The sequence below is a fragment of the Oncorhynchus mykiss genome, chromosome 9 (assembly GCF_057628025.1).
Source record: "Oncorhynchus mykiss isolate SJ-2025 chromosome 9, ASM5762802v1, whole genome shotgun sequence".
NCBI lineage: Eukaryota > Metazoa > Chordata > Actinopteri > Salmoniformes > Salmonidae > Oncorhynchus > Oncorhynchus mykiss.
In genome coordinates, this window is record NC_143030.1 from 59831379 (window position 1) to 59851376 (window position 19998).

At 47.9% G+C, this 19998-nt stretch overlaps 1 protein-coding gene across 2 annotated transcripts in view; it reads right to left on the reverse strand.

Moving 5' to 3' along the window:
- Nucleotides 1-19998, reverse strand: part of plxna1a (plexin A1a) — a 266753-nt gene that overhangs the window by 221248 nt on the left and 25507 nt on the right. For both annotated transcript variants that reach the window (XM_036988339.2, XM_036988338.2), the window contains exon 2: nt 8181-9547. In XM_036988339.2, the coding sequence (XP_036844234.1) occupies nt 8181-9353 (1173 nt within the window). In that variant the 5' untranslated portion in view covers nt 9354-9547. The remainder of the gene's footprint in view (nt 1-8180; nt 9548-19998) is intronic.

The window sequence follows — 19998 nt, forward strand, 5'->3', positions numbered from 1 at the left end:
GTCACCAAACCACATTGAGACATTATTTTACTGTAACAGAGGACAAGTAAACTTTTCTAAATATACCCTTATTATGTCTCAACTACTCAAATTGTGCGCAGAGCAGACACTACTAAAACGAGAGTAGCTATGTACATTGACTCTGGAAAAGGAATAGTCAGTTTGTCGCTCGCGGCATTGGGGTACCGCGTACCGCTAGCAGCATTTTAGCCAAAGACTGTTTGTTATAGTAGCTGTCCATTCTGTTATATAAATGTGCAATTAGCATAAATCAAATCAAACTTTATTTGTCTCATGCGTCGAATACAACAAGTGTAGACCTAGCGGCAAAATGCTTATTCACCAACAGTGCAGTTCAAGAAGAGATAAGAAAATATTTGCCAAATAACTAAAGTAAAAAAATGTATAAAAGTAACAAAGTAAAATAACAATAACGAGGCTATACACAGGGGGTACCGGTACCGAGTCTGTGTGCAGGGGTACAGGTTAGTTGAGGTAATATGTACATTAGGTAGGGGTGAAGTGACTATGCATAGAAAATAAACAGTGAGTAGCAGCAGAGTACAAAACAAATGGGGGGGGGGGTCAATGTAAATAGTTCGGTGGCCATTTGATTAATTGTTCAGCCGTCTTATGGCTTGGGGGATAAATAACACAATTATATAAGTAATTGGCAACTTGTTCTCATTCTAAGAAATAAGGTAGGCCACTTGATTTCAACATCGGAACAAAGTGGACAGGCTAACATGCCTATAGTCATTATAAGTGAATGAGCATTGTGCTCATATATTATGGTTGTAGTTCAATTTGTAAAAATAAAATAGAAAAAACAGAAAGCATTTTCATAGACAGACTTGAAAGATCAGTGATTATTGTAAAAATAAAAAAATAAATAAAACAGGTTCAACTATTTTGATAAAATAATTTTAACGGCCGTTGTTGGTGGAAGAAGGTGAGGACCAAGGTGCAGCGTGGCATGTGTCCATATTTATTAAAATGAACACGGAAATAACAAAAATACCAAAGAGAAACGACCGAAAACAGTTCTGGCTGGTGCAGACACACAACATACAACAATCACCCACGAAACACAATAGAAAACAGGCTCCCTAAATATGGTTCTCAATCAAGGACAACGATTGACAGCTGCCTCTGATTGAGAACCATACCAGGCCAAACACAGAAATAGCAAATCGTAGAAAAACTAACATAGACAACCCACCCAACTCACGCCCTGACCATACTAAAACAAAGACATAACAAAAGAACTAAGGTCAGAACGTGGCAATAATTAAATGATTAGTGGGTCTTATGGTCGGGGAAGGCTTATATTTAGCCTCGGTATAACTTCACAAGCCCTGAATTCATTAGATTATATCTGACTGTTTGAAATGCAGTGTATTCATCTTTCAATAGTACAACAACGCTTATTTTGAGAAAACATTTATAAAAAATCTAAATATACAAATATAAATCTAAATATACAGTTCCTTCAGGAAAGTATTCAGACACCTTGACTCTTCCACATTTTGTTATGTTACAGCTTTATTCTAACATTGATTAAATAGTTTTTTCCCTCATCAATCTACACAAAATAACTCATAATGACAAAGAAAAAACACGCTTCAAACCCCCCCCAGAAATATCACATTTACATAAGTATTCAGACCCTTTACTCAGTACTTTCCTGAAGCACCTTTGGCAGCAATTACAGCATCGAGTCTTCTTGGGTATGACACTACAAGCTTGGCACACCTGAATTTGGGGAGTTTCTCCCATTCTTCTCTGCAGATCCTCTCAGGCTCTGTCAGGTTGGATGGGGAGCGTCGCTGCACAGCTATTTTCAGTTCTCTCCAGAGATGTTCGACCGGGTTCAAGTCTGGGCTCTGGCTGGGCCACTCAAGGACATTCAGAGACTTGTCACGAAGCCACTCCTGCGTTGTCTTGGCTGTGTGCTTAGGGTCGTTGCCCTGTTGGAAGGTGAACCTTCGCCCCAGTCTGAGGTCCTGAGCGCTCTGGAGCAGGTTTTCATCAAAAATCTCTCTGTACTTTGCTCCGTTCATCTTTGCCTCGATCCTGACTAGTCTCCCAGTCCCTGCCGCTGAAAAACATCCCCACAGCATGATGCTGCTACCACCATGCTTCACTGTAGGGATGGTGGCAGGTTTCCTCCAGACGTGATGTTTGGCATTCAGGCCAGAATCTTATTTCTCATGTAGCTGGCTACTTACTTTCTATGATAAACATTAGAAATATGACGGCCATGCATTGTTTTTGCAAAAAAAGACCATGCTTTTTCATTGTCAGCTCATTTACTTGTGTGGCTGCCAGCCAAATAGCCTGGCACTTCTGTTGTCATCTGATGAAAATGAAGCTATTTTCTGCTGAATGTGTTGCACTAATGTATTGTCTGTGAAGGAAAACGATAGTCGCACGTCCCTGATTACTATTGAAGCAAAAAAGACACGGTTGACTTTCAATATAAAACGCGACCCCTGTCAATACACAGCTGGACTCACCTGCTCCCTCTTTCTCCTGTTGTGCTACTTACAAACACACGTGACTGGCTCAACTGTGCTGGGATACTACGGTAAGCTTCATAATGTAAAACAATGTGACAGGTGAAATGAAGAATGCGATCTGCTTTATTGCACTGCAGGTATTTATTTCAAAACTAGATACAAATATTATCATTTTGTGAAAAATGTATCGATGGTATTGAAAATTCATTGGGTGGCTATTTCCAATTACCCCGGTATGCGGTATATACTGTATACTGTATACCGCATACCGCCCGGTATATACTGTATACCGTATACCGCCCGGTATATACTGTATACCGCCCAAGCCTAGATGACACAGCCTTCAAGTCTCCACATTCTCCCTCCACCCAAAATATGTTCTGAATTTCAGATAGAGCAAATGTTTGAGGCTGCCGCAAGCTCTCCATCCACTCAAGACAAACCAACATTACAGTAGATGACAGCAGTTTAAATCCAAAGCATCGCCACTGGTTTCGTTTTGTGGGAAGGAGGAAGAATGGGGAGAGAGGCTGAGATTGTGATGCTAGTGGACCTCTCAAAGCAGAACGGCCTAATGCCTGGCGTCTCCACTCTCTCTGCTACAGCTGAATATGAAATAGACTAATGCTTTTTGGATCCATCTCATCACACAGCGCCACAGGAAACAACAAATACAGCTGTACTCACCATCACGGCTGGTAAATAGCTCCATAGCTCGAAGTGATAACAGCCCCCCACTCACCCACACTCTCTACACACACACCACACACACAAACACACATCAATAAATAATTACACTCACAATTAGATCCGGAGCACAAAAAGTCTGGGCTCGTTAGGAGATTTGCAACCTACACACACTTTGCAGATGGTGAAAGGTTGAGAGGGAGAGGTCATTTTTTCCTACGACCCAGTTAACTAGCTGAGTTATTGATTTGATATTGCATCTCTTGTGTGGGATAGATTGCACACGGTCTCTTCTCAATGCACACACATCTAGGAATGCCAGCAGCTGAATTTGAATAACACGGAAAGAGAATGTTTACTGGGATGAGTGATGCTAGCGCTCCCATCTCTCCCAGTTAGTACAGCAGCCTGTATCTCTTAGGATACAGCATCATCCTCTCCTGATGGCCTGGTCTATCCGTGTGTCTGTATAATCTGATGGCCTGGAAGGGAGGGAGACGGCTTCCCAAGACACCCTCATGGTTGACCTGTCCTTGGATGCCATGGCAATGCTGCCTAACCATGGCAATGGGGTGGGGTTTATGGTTGACTGGCATGTCAAAGACAGGAGGGCTTGATCTGAAAACATATAAACCGTGAGCACAGGGCCTTGAGACATTCTAACAGTATCCATTCCATGTACTAGAGAAATAGCAGCCGTAATGAGGTTTAGAGGGAGACAATAGAGCTGAAAACAATAGGGCAGCTTTGGCTCAGAGGAAAGACTTTGAACCATAAGACAGTGTCACCTCCAAAGACAATAACATGTCATCCCCCCACCAAAGTGATCAACGTTGATTCATATTGTAATGAAACAGCAGGGAGCAGGACTCGAACCCACGACCTTCTAGCCCGAGGTCCGGCACGCTATCGACTGTGCTGTAAAAGCATGCTCGTGTGGCAGAGTCGATTTCCGCGCTTATAAACCCAGGGTCGTTACAATATTAATAAACAAAATGATGCACTCAGTGTGAGGATCTAAGGCTGGGTTTTCTCTCATCCCCTCTCTGTTGGTTATTGGAGGCCATTTTTCCTCAAATGTTCTCCCTGGCCCAGACAATAAACACAGTCTTGTTTATACACACAGAGCAGGGGAATGCTGCTATGCATCGCAATGCTTCTCCTTCACAGGCCAAGACGTGCCTCTGCTCTACACACCTCCAAAGAACACAGGCTTTACTGGTGGTGGCCATTTTGTTCTGTTTTGCTATTTTGCTCTTTTCTGTATTTTGAGGACATGCTGAAAGGCTCATTAGCGATGCTAAACCTGTTGTCTTTATGGGCACATTACATGGTTTTGGAAATGAGCCCGCAGCTGGCATGGAAGGTGACCCGTAACTTTCAAACTTCCAGCATTGCATTACACTTCAACGGACTGGCCAATCACTGGAAAGGAGGAGGAGTTTGAGTGAGCTATTAAAATCATCAGCAGGCCACTTGGGGCCATTCTGGAATTCATACGGCCATAATGCTTGTATGGAGCTGTCATTAGTAGTGACATTATTAAGGCTCTCATAACAGCACAACATTCAAGTCATCGGTCTGAAACTGGGAGAGTTTGAACTGCAGCTTCGGTCTCTGCTGACTCCATTATGATTCTGATGTGTTCCAACTGGAAGTGACAAAACCTGTCAGAATCCATGACAGATAGTTCAAATGGTGGTCAAGAACGTCATTATGGGTGTAAATGTCTTTGTGTAAAATCATCTCGGAGCTCTGATCATCAATACAGTAATAGAGTCCAAGGTCGTGCTAACGAACTGGAGAGGCTGTCTGGCTCTATGAAACATGAGGCCTGTATAAAATCATCGTTATATCCCCATGACATGCCCTTGATCGATCACAAGCACCAGAGCAGATGGTAATAAAGGACAATCATGTAGTGTATCTCATTTACATATCATACATAGTCTCATATAGTGTCTCAGTCATGGTGAGCAGAAAAGAGACATCATGTGTGCTGCATGACTAGCCTTAGTCTGTCTGTCTGTCTGTCTGTCTGTCTGTCTGTCTGTCTGCCTGCCTGCCTGTCTGCCTGCCTGCCTGCCTGCCTGCCTGCCTGTCTGTCTGTCTGTCTGCCTGCCTGCCTGCCTGCCTGCCTGCCTGCCTGCCTGCCTGCCTGCCTGTCTGTCTGTCTGTCTGTCTGTCTGTCTGTCTGTCTGCCTGCCTGTCTGTCTGTCTGTCTGTCTGCCTGCCTGCCTGTCTGCCTGTCTGCCTGTCTGCCTGCTAGTCTGTCTGTCTGCCTGTCAATGCCTGTACATCTGTCCCTGTCTCTCTCTTCTCCTCTCTCTTTCCATTTGTCCCTGTCTCTCTCTCCTCTTCTCTCTCTCCATCTGTCCCTGTCTCTCTCTCCTCTTCTCTCTCTCCATCTGTCCCTGTCTCTCACTCCTCTTCTCTCTCTCCATCTGTCCCTGTCTCTATCTCCTCTTCTCTCTCTCCATCTGTCCCTGTCTCTCACTCCTCTTCTCTCTCTCCATCTGTCCCTGTCTCTATCTCCTCTTCTCTCTCTCCATCTGTCCCTGTCTCTCTATCCTCTTCTTTCTCTCCATATGTTCCAGTCTCTCTCTCCTCTTCTCTCTCTCCATCTGTCCCTGTCTCTCTCTCCTCCTCTCTCTCTCCATCTGTCCCTGTCTCTCACTCCTCTTCTCTCTCTCCATCTGTCCCTGTCTCTCACTCCTCTTCTCTCTCTCCATCTGTCCCTGTCTCTCTCTCCTCTTCTCTCTCTCCATCTGTCCCTCTCTCTCTCCTCTTCTCTCTCTCCATCTATCCCTGTCTCTCTCTCCCCTTCTCTCTTTCCATCTATCCCTGTCTCTCTCTCCTCTTCTCTCTTTCCATCTGTCCCTGTCTCTCTCTCCTCTTCTCTCTCTCCATCTGTCCCTGTCTCTCTCTCCTCTTCTCTCTCTCCATCTGTCCCTGTCTCTCTCTCCCCCTCTCTCTCTCCATCTGTCCCTCTCTCTCTCTCCTCTTCTCTCTCTCCATCTGTCCCTCTCTCTTGCCTCTTCTCTCTCTCCATCTGTCCCTGTCTCTCTCTCCTCTTCTCTCTTTCCATCTGTCTCTGTCTCTATTTCTGTTGCATCTGTTCCAAATAGATATTTCAGCCCGGTGTCGGTGCTTTAAGTCATTGTAGTTTCGAGACAGAAAGTGACATTAATTGTTTGTATGGTGCAGTGAGGCAGAGGGGTTTCTGATTTGGGGGGATTGTTATCAAGCACAATTAAATAACAGAAGATTAGGACATGGCTGAGACCGAAATGTTTGGCATGTCCAACATGCCCTACCGGCACTACATTTGACCACTACTTATGCACTACATAGGGAATAGGGTGCCATTTCAGACACAGTCCAGGTGAATAATGCATGAGCTGGACGTTGGCAATGAGTGTTGAAAGAGGACTTTCGTCGGAGAGAGCAGAAGGAAGGAGCGTAATCTTTTCATCTGCACCAGTCAGACATGCTGCCATCATTACCTCAGCAGGTTGCCCCCAGCCTGCCATTAGAATAGCCACGGTTATTACCATTAATACAAGCTAGAGAGCTGGCTGCTCACTGTCTGCCAAGCATCCAGCACAGAGAGAAGACGCCCCCACTACTCTGCTCTCTTCTCCTCTCCACGGCTGTGGTAGGCTAATCCTCCTTCTCAGCCTGGATCTGATGAAGAGAGTGGGGGGGGGGGGGGATAGAGAAAGAGAGGGGAGAGAGAAAGAGATAGAGGGGGGAAGTGGGGAAGGGAGAGAGAGAGAGCACAAGAGGACAGATAGAGCGAGAGAGAGACAGCGAGAGAGCGAGTACCCCACCCACGTCCACGACAGAGAGCTGGGCCCAGTGAGATGAGAGCTGCTTCAAGGCACTGTTAAACGTTGCTTTAAAGGAGAACATATCTCACAACAATCACTTACCCTTACATCTATAATGCAACAGCCATCTCTTCCTCTCTCCATGTCACGTCATCCCAGTGACTGGAGGTATACGACTGTCCTTGTGCATTGCTAGCCTGTGCCTAGCAGAGGAAAACATATTAGGGAGACTATCGGGATTGCATAACATGAGAAATGGCAGACTGACCACTACAAAGCCCAGCCAAGCCAAGGGAGCCCTGTGTGTTTCCCCTGGCCTGTGAGCCTGTGAGGGCAGGAGAAGCCTGCCTGCCAGCCTAGCCTAGGTGATTATCAGACCATCAGAAATGCACGCTCACAATCTTCCTCCCTGTGCAGGCCTCCCCTCCGCTCTATCCCCGGCACCAACCCCAGCCTCTGCTCCGACCTCAGTCTGCAGCCTCCAGGCAAGGAGTCCCGTGGGGACAGGGGTGACACACCAGGCGACAGACAACAGCCTCAGGACTATATAAATCAATTAGAGCCGGAGGAGAAGGGAGACTCCCAGCAAACAGAGTGACAGTCCACAAATCCCACACACAGCAGCCCGGGTGGCCCGGGAACAGGGCTGTAGCCACATCCATGAAGAGACAGGAGGAGAGAGAGAGAATAGAGAGGGATGCTGGGAGAGGAGGGAGAGGGCAGATAGAGGGAGTGTCAGAGGGAGAGGAAGAAAAGAACGCGATCTCCACATCTGCGATCTGAAAAGGCCTATGAGGTTAGCTGCTTCGCTGTGACTCAGTTGATTGAGTCACAACAGAGTTCTAACAACAGAATGTTGTGGATGTGTGAGTCAGTGTGAGAGTGTTTCTAATTGAGATCTAGCTGGGGTGGGTCGACCCCCACAGACAGCAGCTCTCTACCCTCTACCTCCCTCCCTGCAGCACATACTGTATGCTACAGTCTCCAGGGACAGACCAGAGAGAGCCTCTCTCCCCTCTCTCACACACATTCTGGATTCATGAAGCTAAAAACTGAAACTTCACTCAGAAAGAGGTGCTTTACCAAAATCAACATCATCAGAACTATCATTCATTCACACACTGAAAGGAAAACGTACTGAGTTGATGCAGGCTAGTTCCTTGTTGAGCAGCCAGGGAAGTGACAGTTTCCCCTCTCCTCTATAGCAGGACTGGATGCGCTCCTTGATCTTCTCCTTGATGCGGCGCAGGGTGAACAGGCACAGGGCTGACTCCTTGGGGGGCTTGGCCCGGTTCTTCTGGCCCTGGGCAAACACCGTGAACAGCACCTCCTCCTGCTCTGAGATGCCCAGTGAGCGCGCCAGCTTGGTCCCGGGTCGGCTGAGGTAGGCGTCCTGCACCAGACGATACTCCACCCCGTCCTTGGTGCAGCCGATGGGGAACTCCACGTAGGAGTAGAACTTGGGGTCGTCCACGCAGAGACGGACGATCTTAGAGGTGAAGAACTGCTCCCCGCTGGCGTCGGGCGAGGTGAGCTGGGTATCCAGCTGCAGGGTCAGATAGTAGACAAACTGCTCGCTGCTGAAGCCGTAGATGTAGTAGATGTCGAAGGCGGGGAACTTGGAGAGCGTGTCCGAGGGGATCTTGAGCTGCGAGGAGACAAACTCATCCTGGTAGACGAAGCTGAACATGTCGGCATTCTCCTCGTTGTCCATCAGCTTGCGGCTGGAGAGCGTGGGGAAGTACTCCGACTTGCCGTCGATGGGCGTGCCCACAAACAGCTTGCCGGCCTCTCCTCCGCTTCCGGCCGCATCTCCACCAATGACCACCCCAGACATGGTGCCAGCCTCGGCCACGCTGGACAGGTAGTGCTCCTTACGGTGGTGGGGCTCACCCAACTTGAACAGGTCGTCCAGCCTGAGGAACTGGCAGATTCCCTGGGAGGTGCTGCCGCAGGCGATCAGGCGGTTCTGACCGTAGTCCAGCAGCAGTAGCTTGTTGACGTTGCTGATCTGGGTCAGCTCGTGGGGGCAGGACTGGACCCCAGGAGGGGGATAACACTTCTCGTTGTCCACCACAGGGCCTGTAACGTGGCTACGCAGCTTGGTCAGGTTGCTGGACAGCTTGAAGATCCAGTTGACGGCTCCCAGATACACCTCACCTGTCTTGTTGTGGACCACCAGGTGTGTGAGCCCCCCCTCTGGAGGGGAGAAGGACCTGAGGTCGCTGGGGGTGGTGGCGAACACCCCCGACAGCAGGAGGAGGAAGGGAAGAAGAGGGCCTCCCAGGGGTGGGGTGGGGTGGGAGGTCATGTTGGGCTCTGCTAGGTGAGGAGAGGTTTCTGGGTGTGTGTCTGCGTTCCTTTTCCTCTACTGAAGCTGTGGCTGTCCTACACCAGGCTAAAGGAAGGGAAGGATGGTGGAGTAGCGCTGGCCTGGCGTCCTCTGGGCTCTGTGTCTCTGCTCTGTCGTCTATAACATCAACCCCAGCGCCTCGGCCGCCAGCCCTGCAAAGGGAAGGAAGAACACACATTAGGAGACAGGATCAGGGAACGCTCTCTCCCTATCGACTGAACAGGATTTTAAAAGCTCTGCCTGCCACACAGAGCGGTGAGGGCAAAAAGAAGTCAGAATACATAAACATTCATCAATTACAACAGGGCCTTCGGGGGAATCCTATACAACATTTGATGAGCATGTCAGCCTGCCAGCCTGTTGACTAACTCAACATAAAGCATTAGGCAGACAGACCATGGTGCATCCTCATATATATTTTACACACATTGCCGGGATCCTCACCGTCACCTGCAGCACTGCAGAGGGCCAGGCACAGCCAGCGTTGCAAGATGCAGCTGGAAGTAAATCCACTACTGTGTACTGCGATAGGACAGTTCACCCTTTCACCATCCAGAATGACTTACAGTAGGTAAATGTATCGTGATCTTATAATCAAACAATTCATAATATCGCAGGTTGACATGTTACACTGTACAACTGTGAGCAGTAGATGAAGCTGAGACTATAAAAGGACCAGAATGAGAAATAAAAGATTACAGACCAAAGCAGAGGTCTCTCGCTCTCTCGCTCTCTCGCGCTCTCGCTCTCTCCCAGTCCCAGTCCCAGTCCCAGTCCCAGTCCCAGTCCCAGTCATCATGCCCTGCTGTATGAACCCACTGTTCTCCAGCCCACCAAGACAACGGACACATTGTGGCACAAAACCTACCATCGTCTCAACTCAGTCATTCACCACGCACTGCCCCATTTACTGATGTAAAACACTTCAGATTACATAGTCTGTCTCTCACACACACACAAGCATGAATGCCTACACATTATAATCACAGATCAGTGATTAGACACCCACTTTTTTGAGATGTTTCTCTGGAGATATCAAAAGGATAGTATAGATCACAGGTCCATCTACAAGGTGCATAACTATCACAACATTCTATCACTTTAACGAAAAATAAACATGGTCCCTGAACCAACATATGAAGGTGCTTTGACTGAATTGGCTGTTTAATGTCTGGAGGAGACTGAATTAGACACTAAAGATGTTTCAAGAGAAAAGAGTGACAAGAGATGGAAGAAAGGATTAGAGCAGAGAGAGAAGTTGAGTGGAAGAGAGATGGATAAGGAGAAATCAGGATAGTGATGGAGTGGTCGTTAGTCTTCATGGCAAAACAATGCCTTTTCCTTCCCGGAGAGATGGAGGATGTCGGTGATGGCTGCTATTAGCCAGTCAGTCAGTAATGCACCTGAACTCACAGGGCTGTGCCTGGCGGAGAAAATCCAAGGCAGGAGAAATGAATCAATTGGCTGCAGAGAGCGGAGCAGAGCAGAGGGAGTCTGAGGCAGGTTGTGTTGTAGATGGACAGACGGACAGCTGGGCTGGGCTCAACCTGTCTCCTCAGATAGCGGCCCCCGAGCCACAGCGCCAACACTGATTTATGGCTTGTGGCATATCAATTACAGAGCCGGCCACAAAACTGGGGCCTCATACTTAAGCAAACGTATACACCCTGCATCTTTAACATGGAGGTCATATCAGAGTCTGGGTGAGGGAGGCAAGCCACAGGCAACACCTCACATAGGAGAGGAAAGACTCCATCCTTTACCGTCTATCAACGGCAGATACGCAAACAAACACTTATGTATGCACACACATACAGTTTATGCACTCCCAAGCATACAGAATAAACATTTTTATTTGTCTTTTAATACATTTGACCCCCTTTTCTCCCCAATTTCGTTGTACCCAATTGTTACGGGCTCGGGAGAGACGAAGGTTGAAAGTCATGCGTCCTCCGATACACAACCCAACCAAGCCGCACTGCTTCTTAACACAGCGCGCATCCAACCCGGAAGCCAGCCGCACCAATGTGTCGGAGGAAACACTGTGCACCTGGCGACCTGGTTAGCGTGCACTGCGCCCGGCCCGCCACAGGAGTCGCTAGCGCGCGATGAGACAAGGACATCCTTACCGGCCAAACCCTCCCTTACCCGGGCGACGCTGGGCTGCGTCGTCCTACGGAAGATCAGAACCAATTACTTCAGAAATTTCAACAACATAGAACTTCTATTACAATTCATCTCCAAGGCCTACAGACAAGGAACTAATAGTTCAAATCATATTCACCTCACACTCCTCTACTGGCATTTCACAGGTCTCTGGAGGGAGGGAGGGAGGGAGGGGGGGGGAGGGGGGGATTGAGGAAAGGACAGACTGAGATGAGTCAGAAAGTATTGCCTAGCTTACCAGCTGCCATACTAGTATGTATGTTCACAGGGCCAAGCCTCTCAATCCAGCCCAGCAAACCCCATCATAACAGAAGTGTGTTTCTGATGAGAAGGCAAAATCAGTGTATGAGCAGCAACACAAGTCAATCTGGTATAAATGTCCCAAAGCAACGAGTGCCTCCGTCAGGGCGCGGACAAGGAGGGAGGGAAATAAATAGTGTCTTCACTGGGAAATAAAGAGCTGACAAAGACAGCAAAACAATACAACTGTTAAATATGCAATTTGAGAGATTAAAACAATTTTCAGTTTCAAGTTTTAATGCCATGTGCACAAGTACAGTGAAATGCCTTTCTTGCCAGCTCCAAACCCAACAATGCAGTATCAATTTCAAGTATCAATATAATATCAAGTATCAATATCAATGTAGCACTAAAAATACCAAGGTAGAGCAAAAGCACACAAAATATAAAACAAGAAGAACACAATAAAATAAGTAAGCTATGTACAGGGTCAGTTCCAATACCATATTTACAAAGTGCATGGATACTAGAGTGTAGGAAATGGTCCCTTTCCCAACAGTTTGCAAATGAGTGTTGAAAAATAGGGATAGGAAGCAGACAGTGTCTTTTTGTGGTGAAACACATTGATATCTCTGTTAGGCTGGGCTCTGGGCAGGCTGGGCTCTGGGGCAGGCTGGGCTCTGGGGCAGGCTGGGCTCTGGGCAGGCTGGGCTCTGGGCAGGCTGGGCTCTGGGGCAGGCTGGGCTCTGGGGCAGGCTGGGCTCTGGGGCAGGCTGGGCTCTGGGGCAGGCTGGGCTCTGGGGCAGGCTGGGCTCTGGGCAGGCTGGGCTCTGGGCAGGCTGGGCTCTGGGGCAGGCTGGGCTCTGGGGCAGGCTGGGCTCTGGGGCAGGCTGGGCTCTGGGGCAGGCTGGGCTCTGGGGCAGGCTGGGCTCTGGAGCAGGCTGGGCTCTGGAGCAGGCTGGGCTCTGGAGCAGGCTGGGCTCTGGGCAGGCTGGGCTCTGGGCAGGCTGGGCTCTGGGGCAGGCTGGGCTCTGGGGCAGGCTGGGCTCTGGGGCAGGCTGGGCTCTGGGCAGGCTGGGCTCTGGGGCAGGCTGGAGGCCATAAGGCCATACAGCTGTAATAGTAAGGTTGTGAGGCTGCCTGTGTGGCTGGCTGTGAGGGTGCCTGTGAGGCGAGCTGTGAGGCTGGCTGTGAGGCTGGCTGTTAGGCTGGCTATGAGGCGGGCTGTGAGGCTGGCTGTGAGGCTGGCTATGAGTCGGGCTATGAGTCTGGCTGTGAGGCTGGCTGTTAGGCTGGCTATGAGGCGGGCTGTGAGGCTGGCTGTGAGGCTGGCTATGAGGCGGGCTATGAGGCTGGCTGTGAGGCTGGCTGTGAGGCTGGCTATGAGGCTGGCTGTGTGACTTTGCACTGATGGCTGCTGCTGGAGTACTGCTGTTTCCAGTGTGGCTCTGCTGGCTTTTCATGCAAGGCCCTGAGTAAGAACACTTTGCGCTTTTTACACTGTACTGCATTCCATGCCTGACACAGTGACCTCACAGACAGCTGCCTCCACACACACACAAACACCTACCCGCTCCTCGCAAGACGCCAGGCCTCCACATCATTCACACAGACACACACTTGTGTTTTTCAGGGATTAGCGCAGACAAGAGGCTCTGCCCCATCAAGGATACATCGACTCAATGGCAGTCCAGTTCAGTTGGCCACTGGAGCAGCCAGCCAGCTTAGGCCTCTCAATCCTGCGCACGTGTGACACACACTCACACACACCAACAGCTTCATGGGGTAACAGGTGCTGACACAGACACACAGTCATTCACAGTGATAAAGGCTAAGAATCCTTAGAGTGAGTATGTACAGTAAGTATGTACAGTATGTTGATATTGTGAAATCCTCCTGAGTTGAGGGATTTAAAGGATCAAATATATTCTAAACCAGACTGGACTCATGTCCTCACGTCCACTACCACTACAGACCAAACAAAATGCACTCCAGACCAAACACAGTACACTACAGACCAAACACAATGCACTCCAGACCAAACACAGTACACTACAGACCAAACACAATGCACTCCAGACCAAACACAGTACACTACAGACCAAACAAAATGCACTCCAGACCAAACACAGTACACTACAGACCAAACACAATGCACTCCAGACCAAACACAGTACACCACAGACCAAACACAGTACACTACAGACCAAACACAATGCACTACAGACCAAACACAATGCACTCCAGACCAAACACAGTACACTACAGACCAAACACAATGCACTACAGACCAAACACAATGCACTCCAGACCAAACACAGTACACTACAGACCAAACACAATGCACTACAGACCAAACACGGTACACTACAGACCAAACACAATGCACTCCAGACCAAACACAGTACACTACAGACCAAACACAATGCACCTCAGACCAAACACAGTACACCTCAGACCAAACACAGTACACTACAGACCAAACACAATGCACCTCAGACCAAACACAGTACACTACAGACCAAACACAATGCACTCCAGACCAAACACAGTACACTACAGACCAAACACAATGCACCTCAGACCAAACACGGTACACCTCAGACCAAACACGGTACACCTCAGACCAAACACGGTACACCTCAGACCAAACACGGTACACCTCAGACCAAACACGGCAGACTACAGACCAAACACAGCACACTATAGACCAAAGACAATGCATTACAGACCAAACACGGTACACTACAGACCAACACGGTACACTACAGACCAACACAGTACACAGCAGACCAAACACAGTACACCTCAGACCAAACACGTTACACCTCAGACCAAACACGGTACACCTCAGACCAAACACAGTACACCTCAGACCAAACACGGTACACTACAGACCAACACAGTACACAGCAGACCAAACACAGTACACCACAGACCAAACACGGTACACCTCAGACCAAACACGGTACACCTCAGACCAAACACGGTACACTACAGACCAACACAGTACACAGCAGACCAAACACAGTACACCACAGACCAAACACGGTACACCTCAGACCAAACACGGTACACCTCAGACCAAACACAGTACACCTCAGACCAAACACGGTACACCTCAGACCAAACACGGTACACCTCAGACCAAACACAGTACACCTCAGACCAAACACGGTACACCTCAGACCAAACACGGTACACTACAGACCAACACAGTACACAGCAGACCAAACACAGTACACCACAGACCAAACACGGTACACCTCAGACCAAACACGGTACACCACAGACCAAACACGGTACACCTCAGACCAAACACGGTACACCTCAGACCAAACACGGTACACCTCAGACCAAACACGGTACACCTCAGACCAAACACGGTACACCTCAGACCAAACAAGGTACACCTCAGACCAAACACGGCAGACTACAGACCAAACACAGCACACTATAGACCAAAGACAATGCACCTCAGACCAAACACGGTACACTACAGACCAACACAGTACACAGCAGACCAAACACAGTACACCACAGACCAAACACGGTACACCTCAGACCAAACACGGTACACCTCAGACCAAACACGGTACACCTCAGACCAAACACGGCAGACTACAGACCAAACACAGCACACTATAGACCAAAGACAATGCACCTCAGACCAAACACAGTACACTACAGACCAAACACGGTACACCACACACACTACAGACCAAGAGCAAACACAATGCACTACAAACACAATGCACTACAAACACAATGCACTACAAACACAATGCAATCCTATTTTGTTGCATTACAACCTGGAATTAAAATGGATTTTTTGGAGGGTTGTATTTTTTGATTTACACAACACGCCTACCACTTTGAAGATGCAACATATGTTTTATTATGAAACAAACAAGAAATAAGACAAAAAAATAGAACACTTGAGTGTATACTTTGTATAGCCACCTTTTGCAGCAATTAAAGCTGCAAGTCTCTTGGGGTATGTCTCTATAAGCTTGGCACATCTAGCTACTGGGATTTTTGCCCATTCTTCAAGGCAAAACTGCTCCAGCTCCTTCAAGTTGGATGGTTCCGCTGGTGTACAGTAATCTTTGAGTCATACCACAGATTTTCAATTGGATTGAGGTCTGGGCTTTGACTAGGCCATTCCAAGACATTTAAATGTTTCCCCTTAAACCACTCAAGTGTTGTTTTAGCAGTATGCTTAGGGTCATTGTCCTGCTGGAAGATGCATCTCCGTCACAGTCTCAAATCTCTGGAAGACTGAAACAGGTTTCCCTCAAGGATTTCCCTGTATTTAGCGCCATCGATCATTCCTGCAATTCTGACCCGTTTCCCAGTCCCGCCGATGAAAAACATCCCCACAGCATGATGGTGCCACCACCATGCTTCCCTGTGGGGTTGGTATTCTCGAGGTGATGAGAGGTGTTGGGTTTGCGCCAGACATAGCATTTTCCTTGATGGCCAAAAAGCTCAATTTTAGTCTCATCTGACCAGAGTACCTTCTTCAATATGTTTGGGGAGTCTCCCACATGCCTTTTGGCGAACACCAAACGTGGTTGCTTATTTTCTTCTTTAAACAATGGCTTTTTTCTGGCCACTCTTCCGTAAAGCCCAACTCTGTGGAGTGTACGGCTTAAAGTGGTCCTATGGACAGATACTCCCATCTCCGCTGTGGAGCTTTGCAGCTCCTTCAAGGTTATCTTTGGTTTCTTTGTTGCCTCTCTGATTAATGCTCTCCTTGCTTTGTCCATGAGTTTTGGTGGGTGGCCCTCTCTTGGCAGGTGGTGCCATATTCTTTCCATTTTTTAATAATGGATTTAATGGTGCTCGGTGGGATGTTCAAAGTTACGGAAATTGTTTTATAACCCAACCCTGATCTGTACTTCTCCATATCTTTGTCCCTGACCTGCTTGGTCTTCATGGTGCTGCTTGCTTGGTGGTGCCCCTTGCTTAGTAGTGCTGCAGACTCTGAGGCCTTTCAGAACAGGTACTGAGATCATGTGACAGATCATGTGACACCTGGATTGAGCTAGATGCCCTCAATCTCACACAAATCATCAAGGAACCAGCCAGGTACAACCCTAAATATGTAAACAAGGGCACCCTCATAGACGTCATCCTGACCAACTGGCCCTCCAAATACACCTCCGCTGTCTTCAACCAGGATCTCAGCGATCACTGCCTCATTGCCTGTATCCGCTACGGATCCGCAGTCAAACGACCACCCCTCATCACTGTCAAACGCTCCCTAAAACACTTCTGTGAGCAGGCCTTTCTAATCGACCTGGCCCGGGTATCCTGGAAGGATATTGACCTCATCCCGTCAGTTGAGGATGCCTGGTCATTCTTTAAAAGTAACTTCCTCACCATTTTAGATAAGCATGCTCCGTTCAAAAAATGCAGAACTAAGAACAGATATAGCCCTTGGTTCACTCCAGACCTGACTGCCCTTGACCAGCACAAAAACATCCTGTGGCGGACTGCAATAGCATCGAATAGTCCCCGCGATATGCAACTGTTCAGGGAAGTCAGGAACCAATACACACAGTCAGTCAGGAAAGCAAAGGCCAGCTTCTTCAGGCAGAAATTTGCATCCTGTAGCTCTAACTCCAAAAAGTTCTGGGACACTGTGAAGTCCATGGAGAACAAGAGCACCTCCTCCCAGCTGCCCACTGCACTGAGGCTAGGTAACACGGTCACCACCGATAAATCCATGATTATCGAAAACTTCAACAAGCATTTCTCAACGGCTGGCCATGCCTTCCTCCTGGCTACTCCAACCTCGGCCAACAGCTCCGCCCGAGCCGGTCACGGGTGCACCTGAGCCACGCTCAAGGTACTAAACGATATCATAACCGCCACCGATAAAAGACAGTACTGTGCAGCCATCTTCATCGACCTTGCCAAGGCTTTCGACTCTGTCAATCACCATATTCTTATCGGCAGACTCAGTAGCCTTGGTTTTTCTGATGACTGCTTTGCCTGGTTCACCAACTACTTTGCAGACAGAGTTCAGTGTGTCAAATCGGAGGGCATGCTGTCCGGTCCTCTGGCAGTCTCTATGGGGTTGCCACAGGGTTCAATTCTCGGGCCGACTCTTTTCTCTGTATATATCAATGATGTTGCTCTTGCTGCGGGCGATTCACCTCTACGCAGACGACACCATTCTGTATACTTCCGGCCCGTCCTTGGACACTGTGCTATCTAACCTCCAAACGAGCTTCAATGCCATACAACACTCCTTCCGTGGCCTCCAACTGCTCTTAAACACTAGTAAAACCAAATGCATGCTTTTCAACCGTTCGCTGCCTGCAACCGCACGCCCGACTAGCATCACCACCCTTGATGGTTCCGACCTAGAATATGTGGACATCTATAAGTATCTAGGTGTCTGGCTAGACTGTAAACTCTCCTTCCAGACTCATATCAAACATCTCCAATCTAAAATCAAATCTAGAGTCGGCTTTCTATTCCGCAACAAAGCCTCCTTCACTCACGCCACCAAACTTACCCTAGTAAAACTGACTATCCTACCGATCCTCGACTTCGGCGATGTCATCTACAAAATAGCTTCCAATAGTCTACTCAGCAAACTGGATGCAGTTTATCACAGTGCCATCCATTTTGTTACTAAAGCACCTTATACCACCCACCACTGCGACCTGTATGCTCTAGTCGGCTGGCCCTCGCTACATATTCGTCGCCAGACCCACTGGCTCCAGGTCATCTACAAGTCCATGCTAGGTAAAGCTCCGCCTTATCTCAGTTCACTGGTCACGATGGCAACACCCACCCGTAGCACGCGCTCCAGTAGGTGTATCTCACTGATCATCCCTAAAGCCAACACCTCATTTGGCCGCCTTTTGTTCCAGTTCTCTGCTGCCTGTGACTGGAACGAATTGCAAAAATCGCTGAAGTTGGAGACTTTTATCTCCCTCACCAACTTCAAACATCTGCTATCTGAGCAGCTAACCGATCGCTGCAGCTGTACATAGTCTATCGGTAAATAGCCCACCCAATTTTACCTACCTCATCCCCATACTGTTTATAATTATTTACTTTTCTGCTCTTTTGCACACCAATATCTCTACCTGTACATGACCATCTGATCATTTATCACTCCAGTGTTAATCTGCAAAATTGTAATTATTCACCTACCTCCTCATGCCTTTTGCACACAATGTATATAGACTCTCTTTTTTTTCTACTGTGTTATTGACTTGTTAATTGTTTACTCCATGTGTAACTCTGTGTTGTTGTCTGTTCACACTGCTATGCTTTATCTTGGCCAGGTCGCAGTTGCAAATGAGAACTTGTTCTCAACTAGCCTACCTGGTTAAATAAAGGTGAAATAAAAAATAAAAAAATAAATTGCACACAGGTGGACTTTATTTCACTAATTATGTGACTTCTGAAGGTAATTGGTTGCACCAGATCTTATTTAGGGTTTTCATAGCAAAGGGGGTGAATAGTAGAGGTCGACCGATTAATCGGAATGGCCGATTAATTAGGGCCGATTTCAAGTTTTCATAACAATTGGAAATCCGTATTTTTTTTACACCTTTATTTAACTAGGCAAGTCAGTTAAGAACACATTCTTATTTTCAATGACAGCCTAAGAACGGTGGGTTAACTGCCTTGTTCAGGGGCAGAATGATTTTTACCTTGTCAGCTAGTGGATTCGTTTTTGCAACCTTCCGGTTACTAGTCCAACGCCCTAACCACCTGCCTTACATTGCACTCCACGAGGAGCCTGCGTGGCAGGCTGACTACCTGTTACGCGAGGACAGCAAGAAGCCAAGGTAAGTTGGTAGCTAGCATTAAACTTATAAAAAACAATCAATCTTCACTTAATCACTAGTTAACTACACACGGTTGATGATATTACTAGTTTATCTAGCGTGTCGTGCGTTGCATATGTGGTGCCTGTAAAATCGACTCACAGCCTATTTCGCCAAACGGGTGATGATTTAGCACTGTCGTTGCACCAAACCTAACCATAAATATCAATGCCTTTCTTTAAAATCAATACACAAGTATATATTTTTAAACCTGCATATTTAGTTAATATTGCCTGCTAACATGAATTTCTTATAATTAGGGAATTTGTATCACTTCTCTTGCGTTCCGTGCAAGCAGTCAGGGTATATGCAGCAGTTTGGGCCGCCTGGCTCGT